Source organism: Micromys minutus, assembly GCF_963924665.1.
Source record: "Micromys minutus genome assembly, chromosome: 19".
Classification (NCBI taxonomy): Eukaryota; Metazoa; Chordata; class Mammalia; order Rodentia; family Muridae; genus Micromys; species Micromys minutus.
In genome coordinates, this window is record NC_137954.1 from 41,075,782 (window position 1) to 41,089,082 (window position 13,301).

Below are 13,301 nucleotides of genomic sequence, written 5' to 3' on the forward strand. Positions count from 1 at the left end.
CTATTCGTTGTGCCTCCCCTACTGAGGAGCCAGATTTGTGTTGTTCATCCCAAGTCCTGGCGGCTAGCCCAGGTCCCAGCTCCCAACTGCACACATTCACTGTCTCCTCATGATGTGAATGGATGAGGTATGTGTGGGCTTTACAGTTTACTAGCATAGTAGGGAGTGAGGGTCATGGGCACCCCACTTCCAACCCCTCTCCCTTGAAGCTAAATCCATCAGCTTACCTTATTGGGTCCAGAGTCCTGAAAAAGAAAAGACAGAACAAGTCTGAGAACCTGGAACAAGACTAGGGTCCAAGGGCAGAGTGGGCAGAGAGGACAGGCTGCCTCCAGAGGGACTAACTGTTGGCAAAAGCCTGAGCATTTGTCATTCACTACCCAGACACAGCTGGCCACCCTGAGCTGGCCATGGCAGGCAAATCAGAGTGAGACCTCTCGGTCTGTTGTCTTATAGCAATCTTTGTGCCCTCCTAATAATTCCAGAGTAGGATAAAGTCTCTAGAATCCTTCCCTGGGTGTTACGCTGAGTAGACACTGTAGAACACGTCAAATCAAACTCTCCGAACATGGGCTCCCTCTAGAGGACGGCCTGTACCAGACCAACCGCAGTCACTACCTAACCACTGCCTTACCCATTCACAAGGATGCTAGCCAACGCGCTCACGGTTGACATGAGACAATGAAGGGGACACTTCATCCCTGTTTTACAAGTGAGGACACTGACCTGCTAACAAGGATTGCTGTATTGTGTTCAGCTTTATGGCACTTGTCCCATCTCTGCCTGGGCTTTCCCTTGAACACCAGCTACCTCTCTAAAGACAGAGCCTAGAGCATGTGTGAGAGATGCCCAGCTTTTCCCTGGGGGCAGGTGAGGGTTACATCTCTCTAGCCCATCCCAACAATTTAACCCTAAAAGCCTGGAGCCAGCTCACCATTTCAGCCAGAGCAGAGATGACCTTTCCCAGGGTGGTCAAAGACTTGTTGATGTTGGCTCCTTCCTGTGTGTAGAGAAAGGTGGTCAGGACAGTAGGTGACACCTGTTTGTGAGTCACTTCTTGATCTAGCTTGATATCCTGGGGACTGATCTGCGTGGCATGGGGCTGAGGCTCCTGACCCTGAAACTGAGCTCTGAGGTCACTAGACACAGAGGATTCTGGGGCAAGCAGCTGGTCAGAGGTCCAGTGTTCCTGCTCGGCTTCCTCCAGCATCCTAGTTAACATCCCAAACGTCCCTACACATCACAGAGGCCCTTCCCAATCTACAGGGTAAGATGTGAGTCAAAAGAGGGAGACACTCAGAAAAGCAAACAAAAAAATGTGTAAGACTGTCCCCAGAGAGGCTATGCCCTCAGGACACAGGCCAGCCAGCTCAGCCCACTGCCACCCTACAGCCTGCCTCCTCTGGGGTGGGAAGCAGAAGGTGCTGAGTGTGAAGGACACTATGAGCTTACTCTCTGGCTGGTGTCTGTTCTCATTTACAAGATCTGAAGTGTGAAGACTGATACTCTGTTGACTGAACACCAAAGATTCTGGCCCATGTACCCACCCCACCATTCCTGTTTAGGCTTGCCTTTGGTGGCAGGCAGCCCAGCCTTGCTCTGTCCTCAAACAGAGCTCCTGTCCAGCCTTCCCTGGAGTAGCACGTGCTTAGACACTGGGCCTCTGGGATACTGGGACTCGCTGCTCTTTCTGGCCTGGATAGTCTGGCCCTACCTTGAGTCGTGTGCCCTTGGCTCCTGTGGAGTCAGCTCGCTCGCTGCCCGCCAGATCCACCAGGCTGATTTTGCTCACCTGAAATGACAGATGCATCAAATCCAATCTCCTGCTGCAAGCCCGTGAGGACAGTCTCGTGAGCTACTTGAGGAGCCATGGCCACACCATTCCTTAGCATCCTCCCATCTTGGAAGGCCCTAGTTTCCTCCTTCACCTCTGTCCACAGCTTTTTTGATGGTTATCTCAGTTAGGCACCTCTTCAGAAGCTGCACACACCACCCATGACTCTGCCTCCCTGGGCCAGGTGCTCTACACGGCAACATAGGAGGTCAACTCAATTAGGCATTGTCATCCATTCTCGAAGATGTCTCTAATCTGTGGTTGAATTTGAACCCAGATCCACAAAAGGCCTTAGCTGTTGCTTAGCTGCCTCACAGGGCCCTGGCCAGGCTCCCTGTGGAAAACTAGTCAGTCACATAACCCCAGGAAGGCACAGCCTCTCCTGAACAGATATTGGACACAAAGAGACTATCTCAGAGAAACCCTGGCAGTGGAACCCTGTCCTCTCAAGTAGCCCCAGACTTCCCTGCCTTCCTGAGGCTCTTACTATTTCATGAGGACATAGCTGGGAACATCACACCAGGCCCAGGTGTTCCCACACTATCAGAGACTGTTGTGGACCCTACTTGGCTCTTCTACAGAGCGCTTTCCCCAGGAGATTGAGAGAATGTTTGCACAGGGGGCCTTCAGGCAAAGGGACATAGAGTTCGAGAAGAGCCTCAGAATGACACTGATATCCATCCAGAAACCCACAAATCAAGTAATTAAGATAAAGACCCCAGGAAACAACACCCAGACAATGTTCTGATCCACTGAGTATGCCAAAGTGTCCCTTGTAGGAGGGGCTGGAGTGGGGAATGCCAGAGCTGTGCTCCCCCCACATAGGCACTCTGTGCTAAAGAAGACACTGCCCACTACAAGTCCTGTTCCCAGTGTGAACCCCATCTCTCCAGGGACAGTTAATGATTCTGTCCTGCTTGCCTGTATCAGGGGCTCATAAACACCACTGTAACCTTCCACCCCTAGTCCAACCACAGTTCCCACACTAGGTGGAACCTGCTTCCTCAGACCACCCCACATGCTCACTTTCTCTGTGGTGATGTTGGTCTCCGCATCATGGCGCTTCTGGGTGAAGATAATGTTGAAGACAGCGTGAGAACGGCTGCTGGTCTCATTCATGTTTGTGGCCGCCACAGTCCTGGGAGCAGAAAGCTGCTTGAGGTTCTCTATCCCTTACCCAGGGGTCAGGCGTGAGCGTTACGAGAGGTACAGTGTGCTCACCTAGGCCACCGGAACTCCTCTGGGTGTGACACCGCCTGCCAGAACTCAAGCCTAGTTCCCACCTGTTAGTCAATTATAGAGGTGCTCAACCCTCAAGTGCTGTCATGTATGTTGGGGGGCAGTGTCTCAGATGCTTCCCCCTACTGAGAATCAGTATCACCCAAGTGGACAGAAGTCCTCACAGGCATGGAAATGCCCCTTGGAAGGGAGAGCATTCTTCGTTCATCTCAATGTTTCTCCAGCCACTCTGGGAAGCTCAAAGAGTGTACCATGTCCCCGGTAGCAGAAGCCCACAGAAGGTAACAAGGGGCAACCATGTGGCTCTTCAGGGTAAAGAGCCTAAGGACGCCTGAGATGAGTGGGGGTTTGGTCCCAACGCCACCCCAGAATCTCCCAAGTCGGAGTTTACAGTAACAGCTCAGAACCCACCTTTACTATTCAAAGGTCACAGTTTTACATGCACTGAGGAGCTCTTTATTATAAACAACCCTGAGGGGTTGTTAGAGGTAGTTGGGGACACATGCTCACATACACACACACACACACACACACACACACACACACACACACTACCTTAGGAGCTGAAGGCAGTCACCTGAGCATCTGAGGCAACCAATGTGTGTCAGTAGGACCATCATGGTGACCAGTGTCCTAGGCTAAAGGGAGTAGATTCCTTATGGCCACCATGATGACCCTCACAGTTTCTAGACCTAGGACTGACAGAAGAGCTGCCCTTGGGTGCAAATACTAGCTCAGGGCTATTGATATTGCTGTCAGAGCTCTGTGGCTAGAGGTGACAGAGCCACGCAGCCTATATGCTCAGCCCAGGGGCAGCCCTCATGCAGGAGGGAGCCAAAGCCTCTCTCGGGCTGATGTGTGTTCTCAGTGGCTAGCCACATGAGGTCCTTTATCTTCTTGGAGCCACCACACTGACTTATCACCCCAGAGCACTATTGAGGTGAAGCCAGTAGTGCTCTGAGGACCAGGCCAGTGGTAAGAATGTGGCCAAGGAGGACCACTCATCCACCATACCTGGCCTTGTTCCCTGAGTCCATGAGGTCCTGGATGTCATTGTAGGAGGTCACAGCCAGCTTGGAGAGGTCCTCTACATAAGGCCCCAGCAGAGGGTGCTCCCTCACACGCAGGTTGCCTTTGTTCTTGGGGTTCAGGAGGTCACGGACTCGCTCACAGTAAATCTCCATGTAGCTGACCTACAGAGCAATAGCATCAAGACCCCAAGTGAGGCTGAGTGGTGCTGTCAGGACCCCCAAAGTGAGGCTGGGCTGCACTGTCAGAGCCCTGTGGCAGGCTTCTGTGGCAGAACAGAGGGTTGATTTATGGGTGGGGCACACAGGGAATCCAGCCTGTGGCTTCTGTGTGAGTGTGGGTGTCAGCCCACCTCTAGCTGTCCAGTCCTCCCTCCTTGTAACTGACCTACAGGACCAAGCTACACCCTCAGGGACTCCAAGGCAGGACAGTGGCTGTATGATGGGCAGGGCACACAAAGGACACTCAGCCAGGTCAGCCTACTTTCATCTGCCTAGTCCTCTCCCACTGAGAGCCATCTCAAGATTAGCCATATAACATAAGCCCCAGTGGTTACCCAGAGGCTACCTCAGCCACAGTATAGCCTGGGCTTTGTGGCTCTGTGGTGTCTGCCCCTGTACTGGGTGGAATAAGTTGTTTTGTCATAAACACCTGCCAGGGGTCAACTTCCCGTCACCGTCACCACTGAGCTCTGAGTCACCAAGTCCCATGTGGGCATGAGGACAGTCATTGTGTGGATGAATGACAGGATAGATGCTCATTTTAAGTTAGAAGAGCATTGCCAACCACACCTAGAACTTCCCAAATCTACACTCTAAGCAGGCAGCAGGCAGGGCTTCCTACCTCCACGGAGTAGGACATGTTGTCGTTGGTTGTGTCATTGATTCGAGAGAAGAGGTCTTCACAGAGCTTCAAAGATGGAGGAAAGCACGTTAGCTGATGAGGGCTGGTGACCCGGAACCCTGTCCCTCATGGTGTTGTGGGCACCTTGTACCCAGTCAGGGTGCTGCGTGGCCAGACTCCCCTGGTCCTTCCAAAATGCACATTCTGAGGTAAAGGCCTGAACCCCAGCAGCCAGTCTTCTTACTCTAGTGTCCCCTGGTTAGTATCTACACTGCCCTCATCTGCATAGAGGGTGGACCACCATTCCTTGGCTGACCCAGAATTCAGCATGCTTTCTTCTCTGACCAGGACAAGTGCCGGCCCAGACCCTAAGATCTTCTACCAAGAAAATACAAGGGCTGGGCCAGTCTTTTAGTGGCTTCTGAGAAGCCATCTATATCTTAAGAATATGATCACACCTTAGGCCACCAGTCATCTGCCCTCAGTCCTCACAGCCCCCACAGAGAACATTTGTCCAGTCAGTGCCTTATCTTGTGCATGTGGCCCCACTGGGTACCTTCAAAGGCTGCCCATCTTCTGCCACCCACCCCAGGCTATTCTATCTCCCTCCTATCCTACCCCTTCCTCCTCTCAGGCCACCTCCCACTATCCTTCCTAGGCCCCAGCCATGCCTGTGGGATGATGCCTTGCTGGTCCTTCTCCTGCTTGCCCATCATGGTGTAGGACTTGCCAGCCCCTGTCTGGCCATAGGCAAAGATGCACACGTTGTAGCCCTCAAAGGCATGCTGTAGCATCTCTTCCCCAATGTCCCTGTAGACCTGCTTCTGAGAGGCATAGTTGATGTCCTCAGGCTGCAGAGAGAAAAGATGCAGCTTAGAAAGCTATGGGCTCTGAGACTGTGCCTGAGTCCTCAGAGCCCAAGTTGAGACAGGGCCTTGAGGTGCAAAGCTGTGCTATGGTACAAACTAACCCTGACAGAAGGTAGCTTCCTGAGGGGTCCTCAAATGAGAGACCGGGGGTGGCTGGGTAGTAGAAGGAGGGGCAGGAGAAGGAGATCACAGCAGAGGGAGCTGTATGTGTGAAGACCCAGGGGTAAGAGCTCAACCCAGGCAGTTCATGTGGCAGTGGTGGGTTTGGCAATAACTAGATATTATCTCGAGGGCAGAGGATTCCCTAAGTAGCATAGTCAAGCCAAAGGGTATAACTGTGAGGAAGGACTGGACGGGGACCAGTACTGCGGAATTCTGGGACCTCATTCAGAAAGACAAAGGTGTGGGGGGGTGATGGAATGGGCTGCATGTTTTCAGAAGGATCCAGGAAGAAGTGGAACATAGGCAGGGCTTGACGTGTACTGGATTCGGGGGCTGGGTTCAACTCAGAGTGACCCTCCAGGTGGGTAGGGTAGAGTCTTCATCCAATTTATAGGGGAACATACAACTTAGTGAGGTCTTGAGACCAGGGCTGGGCTAGTTTTCACAACACCAGCCTGCTTCTCCCCAGACGCAGCTCACCGAGGTATGTGACCAGTAGGAGTAATCAAAGCTGAAGCTCTTGGGTGTCTCCTTGGGCTGTTTGGGATTGACAATGGCTGTAAGGGACACAGATAATAAATCTGGTTAATTCTGTGCAATGAAATACCAACCACTCAGACTGTGCCCTAATTGTCAAAGGGTCCCAGACAAGCCAGATCCACGATCTAGATGGGACCAAAGACCCACTTGCAGGCACACAGGAGTCTTTCCCTCTCTTTGGGATGGACTCACAGATTGACATCCAGGCCACACCTATTTTCTGGTGATGGTCCTACTTCGGGCCCCAGTTCCCCTAGTTTAGGGTTCTACAGCCTACTGGTCTACCTGCCCTCCAACATAGTTAAAGTCTAGGGCACCCTGTGACATTCCAAGTCCTATCTCTTATAGGCACTTCCATGCCTGCACAGTTCATCTGTACATTTGTGGGGGGCATGTGCTCTATCCTACAGATGAGCTCATTGATGAGCATATCACAGTCTTTTCCTCTCCTGTTGTCAGACAGTGAGTGCCTTCTAGCCTTGTTGTTAAACCCAAGCTCATGGGCCCCCCTGGTTTGTTTCTCTTGAGATATCCTAGTGTCTGCTTCCTTCTCTTCCACACAGAGGCCACAACCCAGCTCCAGGGACCTAGATGTCTGAAGCAGAATCTTAGTCCCATAGCCAGGGACAAATTCTGAGTGAGCCCTAACATGTAACCCTCACCTAGGACCTGAAGTTCCACAGGAGAGAGCCCCAATCACCCAGGAGGTTTGCATTGCCCCACACATAAACTACAACTTTCCATCCTCAATAGTCCTGACCCACAGTACCTGTTCTCAGTGGCCACGGGAAGGGACTTGGTTCCCACACCCTAAAGTGGTATTCCCCAGACTGCCTAAGCTTCTGAGAGGAAAGAGATTCCCCATAGTTCACTTAGGATCCCAGAGTACACTAGGCCTGGCTGTCCAGCCACAGCCCCAAGCCCAACCTGCAGAGGCCTGTTTTGTGCCAACAACCCTTCCCCCAATAGTCCATTTCTCATAGAAGCAGAGTACATTAGGCCAGAAAGCAATAGGCCTTCTTGTGGAACCAGAAGGAGGTCGAAATGGAGTCATGCAGGCCTGGAAGCCAGTCCCTTGGACTAGCTCATTAAAGGCTCCATCCCTTCAACCCCTTACTAGAGCTGGGCCCCTGAGAGGCAGGCTCTTTCCAGAGAAGCTGCATAATACAAGGCCTCTGGGGCCTGCACAGGGGTGGCCACCCGCTGGGGAGGACAAAAGTGGGAGTGGGAGCAGTGTGCAGAGTGGAAGAGAGAAAGAAATTAATTGGGCACTTTTCTCAGTGTCCCCGCTGCAACCAAGAATGTAGCAGAGAGAGGGAGGTGTGTTGCTTCCTGACCAGATCCAGTTGCTTCCTGACCCCAGAGGTTTCTCTGTGTGGCTAGAGGAGGGTTCAGAAGTGACCTGGATTGGGACTGTGGGGACCCGGCCTCGTTACTCCTTTGCATAGGTCGGAAAACTGAGGCCTAAAGAGATGACCCACCAAGCTTGCTCCCAAGTAAGCCAAGAGCATAGTGGAGTCCCTTCCCCCTGGCTCTTTATCCTTAGCCCTCCTGGAATTCAATTCAGTGCACATCCTGAGAAGGTCCTTTAAAGAGGCCTAGGAACCCATCATTAGCCTGCCCTCTATCCCTGCATTAGGACATGGCTGACCAAGAGTCCACACCGTTTCTGTGCCCTCTGAGAATAAAGTATGACTTAAGGAGAGCAAAGTCCAATAGCCTGTGCCATTGCATAGTGCAGGTAAGAAAGCATAAAGCCCACAAACTCCACTGACTGGCCCTGGCTGGCTGTGTCAGTGACAGACAAACAGATGCATTGATAGTGTGACCACTAGCTCTGGAATGTTCAGACAAAGAGCATTATTTACCCAGACGACAATTACGGAATAACTAAAGGTGCCTGGGGCACTCATAGTGATCCCAGGGTCCCCCTCCTCCCCCAAGAGGCCCAGTGGCCACCCAAGGAAGCAGACACGGACACACCCGAGACCCTCAGCTCGAGCTAGAAAGTGATGGAGCAGGTGTTTGCACAGGTTCTAAACACCGTGGGAGTCCTGTAATCTGACACCCTGAGAAGGGACCACGTAGCTGTTGGTGCCAGCCATTGGGTACAATTTGTACCAGCAGAAGCTGTGGAAGACAGTGGACAGAACCCACATGAGACCCAGGCTCACACGACCACCAAGCCCAGACACCCCTGAACAGAGATGATGGCCAGCTCTTAACCTAAAACGTGTGCTTTTTAAGGTAGGTTGTCACCAGCAAAGTCCATTCTAACACCGGGCATTTGCAGAGGACCTAAGTGAGTGCGGCCAACCTAGGGAGTCAGAAGCAAGGTTAACAGTGCCCCTAGTGGAGGGATGGAGGAACTGCTGCAGCAGATGGCCCTGCTGAGCACTGTTCTCAGTCAGTCTGGGTGTGGTTGTCAGATCTGGAAAATCCAGGGAGTCTCCCACTGTGATCTGCTCACCTCTTTGCCTGTCAATCACATCTCATTAAGTAATCTTCCCCATAATAATAATAAGCAGACAAGCGCTCCAGAGACTGTCCCACCCTCAAATCAAACTCTACTGCTTATGAGACCTTTGGGGGCAGGTCTATGTCCCTGACCTTAGGCAAGGACTGTCCTCTGGTTTACTGCTTCATACTTCCCAAGATTAGACCACACCTCCCATTTGTCAGAGTCTAACATGACCAAATGAGAAACATAGCAAAGAACAAAGTGGGGTGCTGGAACCCTAAAGCTATAACCATACTCAAAGTTAAAAAGTGTTGGCTTCCACCCACCCCCAATTCATATTCCTAAAACCTCAAGGTGTGGTCTTATCTGGAAACTGCATCTTTTTTTCTTTGACAGGCCCTCACTATGGTACCCAAACTGGACTTGAGCTAGTCTCAGGTGGTACCCTCACCTTACCTCCTGAGTAGCTGTGACTGCAGGCTTAAAACCAAGATGGTAAAAGCTGTGATTAAAATGGAGGCATACTACTGAACTAAATTATGCCTTAAATCCGTGTAAAGAGGCAATCCGAGGACACAGACATGCATCCAGGTATGGGAGCACATACCTGAGTCTCAGGCCAACCTGGAAAATTGAGATGGTATCTCAAGGACAGCCTGGGCTATGGTGTGAATATTAATCCAGTTTAAGATATAGTTCGAGACTCCATCTCTAACAACCAGAACTCAGGGACACAGAGAGCGGGGAGGCCACTCGTGACAATGTGGGCAGAAGTGAGAACAGTGTGCCCAGCCAGGCAACAACCTCCAGACACTTGGAGAGGCAAAAAGCATGCTCCCTGAATGGGGGGTGGGGGAAGGGGAAGCACCCTGCCCATGCCTTGATTTTGAATGTCTGGCTTCCAGAACCTGAGAGCAAATTTCTGTTTCCATGGTCCTTCATCTGTGCTCGTGTATGGTGAGCCCTGGGACCCCCACACACCATGACTCTCAGACCTAGGCTAGGTTGGCTCTTGGGTCTAGCTAGTAGGCATGGTCCCATGGTCCCGTGTGACCAGCAGTTGATGGTGTAGCCCTTACGGCCAATACTTACTAGTGGTGCTTCCAGACATCTGAATGATGCACTTGGAGTCACGGCTCATTTCCCGGGAGTTGAAGGGGCGGACACGCACCGCCACCTTCACAGAGGCCCCGGCCATTTCTGTGGAGTTGGTTGGTAATTCAGCAGCTGTAGTTGCCCCAGAGAGGGCAGAGTCACCTGTGGCAGGGAAAGGGAAACACAAATTAGGAACAGTATTCAGAGAGGCTGTACAGGGGTGCTGGCTGTACCCCTCTCCTCTCCCTACAACCTCCCCCAGTGACCATGTGGTGAAAGGACACAGAACTGGGAAAAGGTAGCTACGGGTGAGAAAGGCACTAATTTTAACAGCACAAAGCTAAGCAGAGTATCAGGGGCCCATCAACACCAGAACAAGGTGACCCTCTCCCAGCAGCTGTGATGTGAAAATGGCTTCTTGGTTATGAATGGGACTCTGTGCCCACTTCCCATTCTCAGTGCTGGGATCTTGCCTTGGCTAAACTTGCGCAGATTTTGAGCATGCGTAGCCCTGGGTATATCAACCACAACCCAGGGCAGGCTGCATGCTCAGCTATACTGCACGCTCAGCAATGGTTGGCCAACACAAAATAGACTGTTACTGGTTTTTTGTTTTTGTTTACCTGTGTTTCTTGTTTGTTTGTTTGTTTTAATTTAATTTTATCTTTTTAATTATTCACTCTACATTTCTCTCACTGCCCCCTTCCCATTCACCCCTCCACACAATCTTTCCCGCTTTCTGCTTCTCCCTCCCTTTCTCCCCTGAGTGGGTGGGGTCTCCTGGGAATCCCCCCACCCTGTGTTTGTTTGTTTTTAAGAGAAAAAGTATGAAGTTGGGTGGATATAGCTAGGGAGAGAGCTGGGAGGAGCTGGAGAAGGAGTAAGAATAGGACCCAAATTGTACGGAAAATTTTAAGCTGAATTAAAAAGAAGAAAGAAAATGGGGATCCTTGCACCTGCGGTGTTCCTCGAACAAGAGTTAAAAATGGACAGGTCTCAGTCTGGACCTGGTCATATCTTTCTATGGCTACATGATTCATCCTGGGCTGGGGGTGAGCTCAATGTAGAAAGGGTAGGGTTGAAGCCAATGACATAAGCTGGAGCTGAGGCTTGATAGACCCTAGGTAAGCAGTTCCTTCAAAGGCAGATCTTCCTGCTTCCTTCCACTGACAAATCCACACATCTGAAAATTGATGGGAGCCGGACTTCAGCTCTCTCCTTCAGGCCGGCCCCTCAGCCCCGCACAGTGTCAGCCACTCTTGGAGACCTTCTCCAAGTCTACACACGGGCACCCAAGAAGGGCGTGCACCATGTTTCCCTGTGTTGACATCTTAGCTAGGGAGGAAAGTGGACACAGGAAAGCCCGTGAAGCCCCTAGGACATCAGTCCTAGGCCGCACGTGTGCCCTTCAAGGTGGCATCCTGTGATCGAACAACCTCAGGCCCAGAAATAGGAAATGATTAGAGAGGAAGGAAATGTTTATGAGAACGGATGACGTGATCAGCCTTTCAATCTCCTCAAATTTAGTTGCACAGATGCTCAATTCCTGTGACCCAGATATTCCAACAGGATTTTCGGCCAAATCTGGCAAGGTAAGATTTTTGGGAAAACGAGGACAAAGACTGGGCCACGTCCCACCCCCAGCCATCACATACACTGTGCTCACTTAAAGGCTGGCCAGGGCGTCTGCTCTAGTTTTATTTCTGTAGCCGTGATAAGACAGACCAGAAGCAGCATTAGAGAGGAAAAGATTTATTGCCTGATACTTTCATTATTGAGGGAAGTCAGGGCAGAAACCTGAAGCAGAAACTGGAAGAATGCTGTTTGTTGGCTCACTTGCAGGTTCATACCCAGCTAGCTTTCTTATAAAGTCTATAACTACCTGCCTAGGGGTGGTGCCGCTTATAGTGGGCTGGTTCCTCCTTTGTCAAATAATAATAAAGACAGTTCCCCACAGACATGCTCACAGGCAAACTGTGGCATTGGGGGGATATAGGCAATTTTCCAGTCCTGGTTTTCCTCTCAGATGACTCTAGGCCAGTGGTTTTCAGTCTGTGGGTCATGATCCCATTGGGGGTCTAATGACCTTTCCACAGGGGTCACTTAAGGCCAATAAAATACACAGATATTTGCATTACAATTCATTAACAGTAGCAAAATTAACATTATGAAGTAGCAACAAAAATAATCTTATGTTTGGGGGTTACCACAATATGAGAGACTATATTAAAGGGTTGCTGCAGCATCAAGGTTGAGAGTCACTGGTCTAGGCTGTGCCAACTTGACAATCAAAGCTGACACCCAAATTGGGGGGATGGTTGTCTTTAGAGAAAGAGCAGGTCTGTAGTCTGTCTGTCTATCTGTCTGTCTCCCTCCCTCCCTCCCTCCCTCCCTCCCTGGAAATAGTCATGTTTAACAAGATCAGAGCCTTTATTGGCCTTCATGGACACTGCACACATGTGGTACACAGACATACATGCCAGCAAAGCACTTGTTGCACACATACCATGAAAAATAAATGAAGGTTAGTACGGACCATCGGCCATGGCACATTTAACCACAGTGATTTGGAAGCACAAACACACAAGACTGTTCCACTCGCACAAGAATTCTGCTTCAGGAAACGGGCATTCCTGTCCCAGGCAAGTGGGCATCTGGTACAGATAAGATGTTCAGATCTGCATCAAGTTACTGAAGCAGTGTGAGGAACAGGCCAAGACTTTAGGGCAGGGGCTACAGCGGCTGGCCTCAGGGACAGAAACACTGAACAATGCTGGCTCCCAGCCCATTTGCATTCTGGACACAGGGGTGAGAGGCTGAAAGACTGGAGTCTTTCCAGGCAGAGGACTGTTGCTGAGTGACAGAGAAACCAGCAGTGCTGTGGTTGAGAAACAAACAGGAAGCCCAGATCCCAGAGGACATGGAATGTCAAGGTGGACACACAGGTAGCTCTGCCCAGAAAGTGTGGCAAGTTCTGAACCCAAGGCAGAGAATTTAAGAGCTCAACCCAAGAGCATCGGAAAGTCAAGGACTCCCACAGTGTTAGGCAAGTGCTACAGACTACAGGGGCCATGGAGGCCAGTCTTGGAGGCCCAGGGATGTACCATCTGCAGTGGGACACAGCAATGTCAGGGTGTGGATGGTTTCTCCATCAGCAATGTGAGCCCTTACATCAAAAGTTACAAGGCTTGTGGCTGAAGGGATGTCACTCAAGCAAAAAGTTTCAGGA

General features: G+C 51.0%; 1 protein-coding gene across 1 annotated transcript in view; it reads right to left on the reverse strand.

Moving 5' to 3' along the window:
- KIF1A (kinesin family member 1A) overlaps positions 1–13,301 on the reverse strand; it is a 79,723-nt gene that overhangs the window by 50,881 nt on the left and 15,541 nt on the right. Inside the window, exons 2-10 of the mRNA XM_080933478.1 lie at positions 10,070–10,234; positions 6,457–6,533; positions 5,617–5,796; positions 4,946–5,011; positions 4,088–4,266; positions 2,861–2,972; positions 1,715–1,792; positions 935–1,000; positions 228–245 (exon numbers count right to left, since the gene is read on the reverse strand). Coding sequence (XP_080789604.1) covers positions 228–245; positions 935–1,000; positions 1,715–1,792; positions 2,861–2,972; positions 4,088–4,266; positions 4,946–5,011; positions 5,617–5,796; positions 6,457–6,533; positions 10,070–10,175 — 882 coding nt within the window. The 5' untranslated portion in view covers positions 10,176–10,234. The remainder of the gene's footprint in view (positions 1–227; positions 246–934; positions 1,001–1,714; positions 1,793–2,860; positions 2,973–4,087; positions 4,267–4,945; positions 5,012–5,616; positions 5,797–6,456; positions 6,534–10,069; positions 10,235–13,301) is intronic.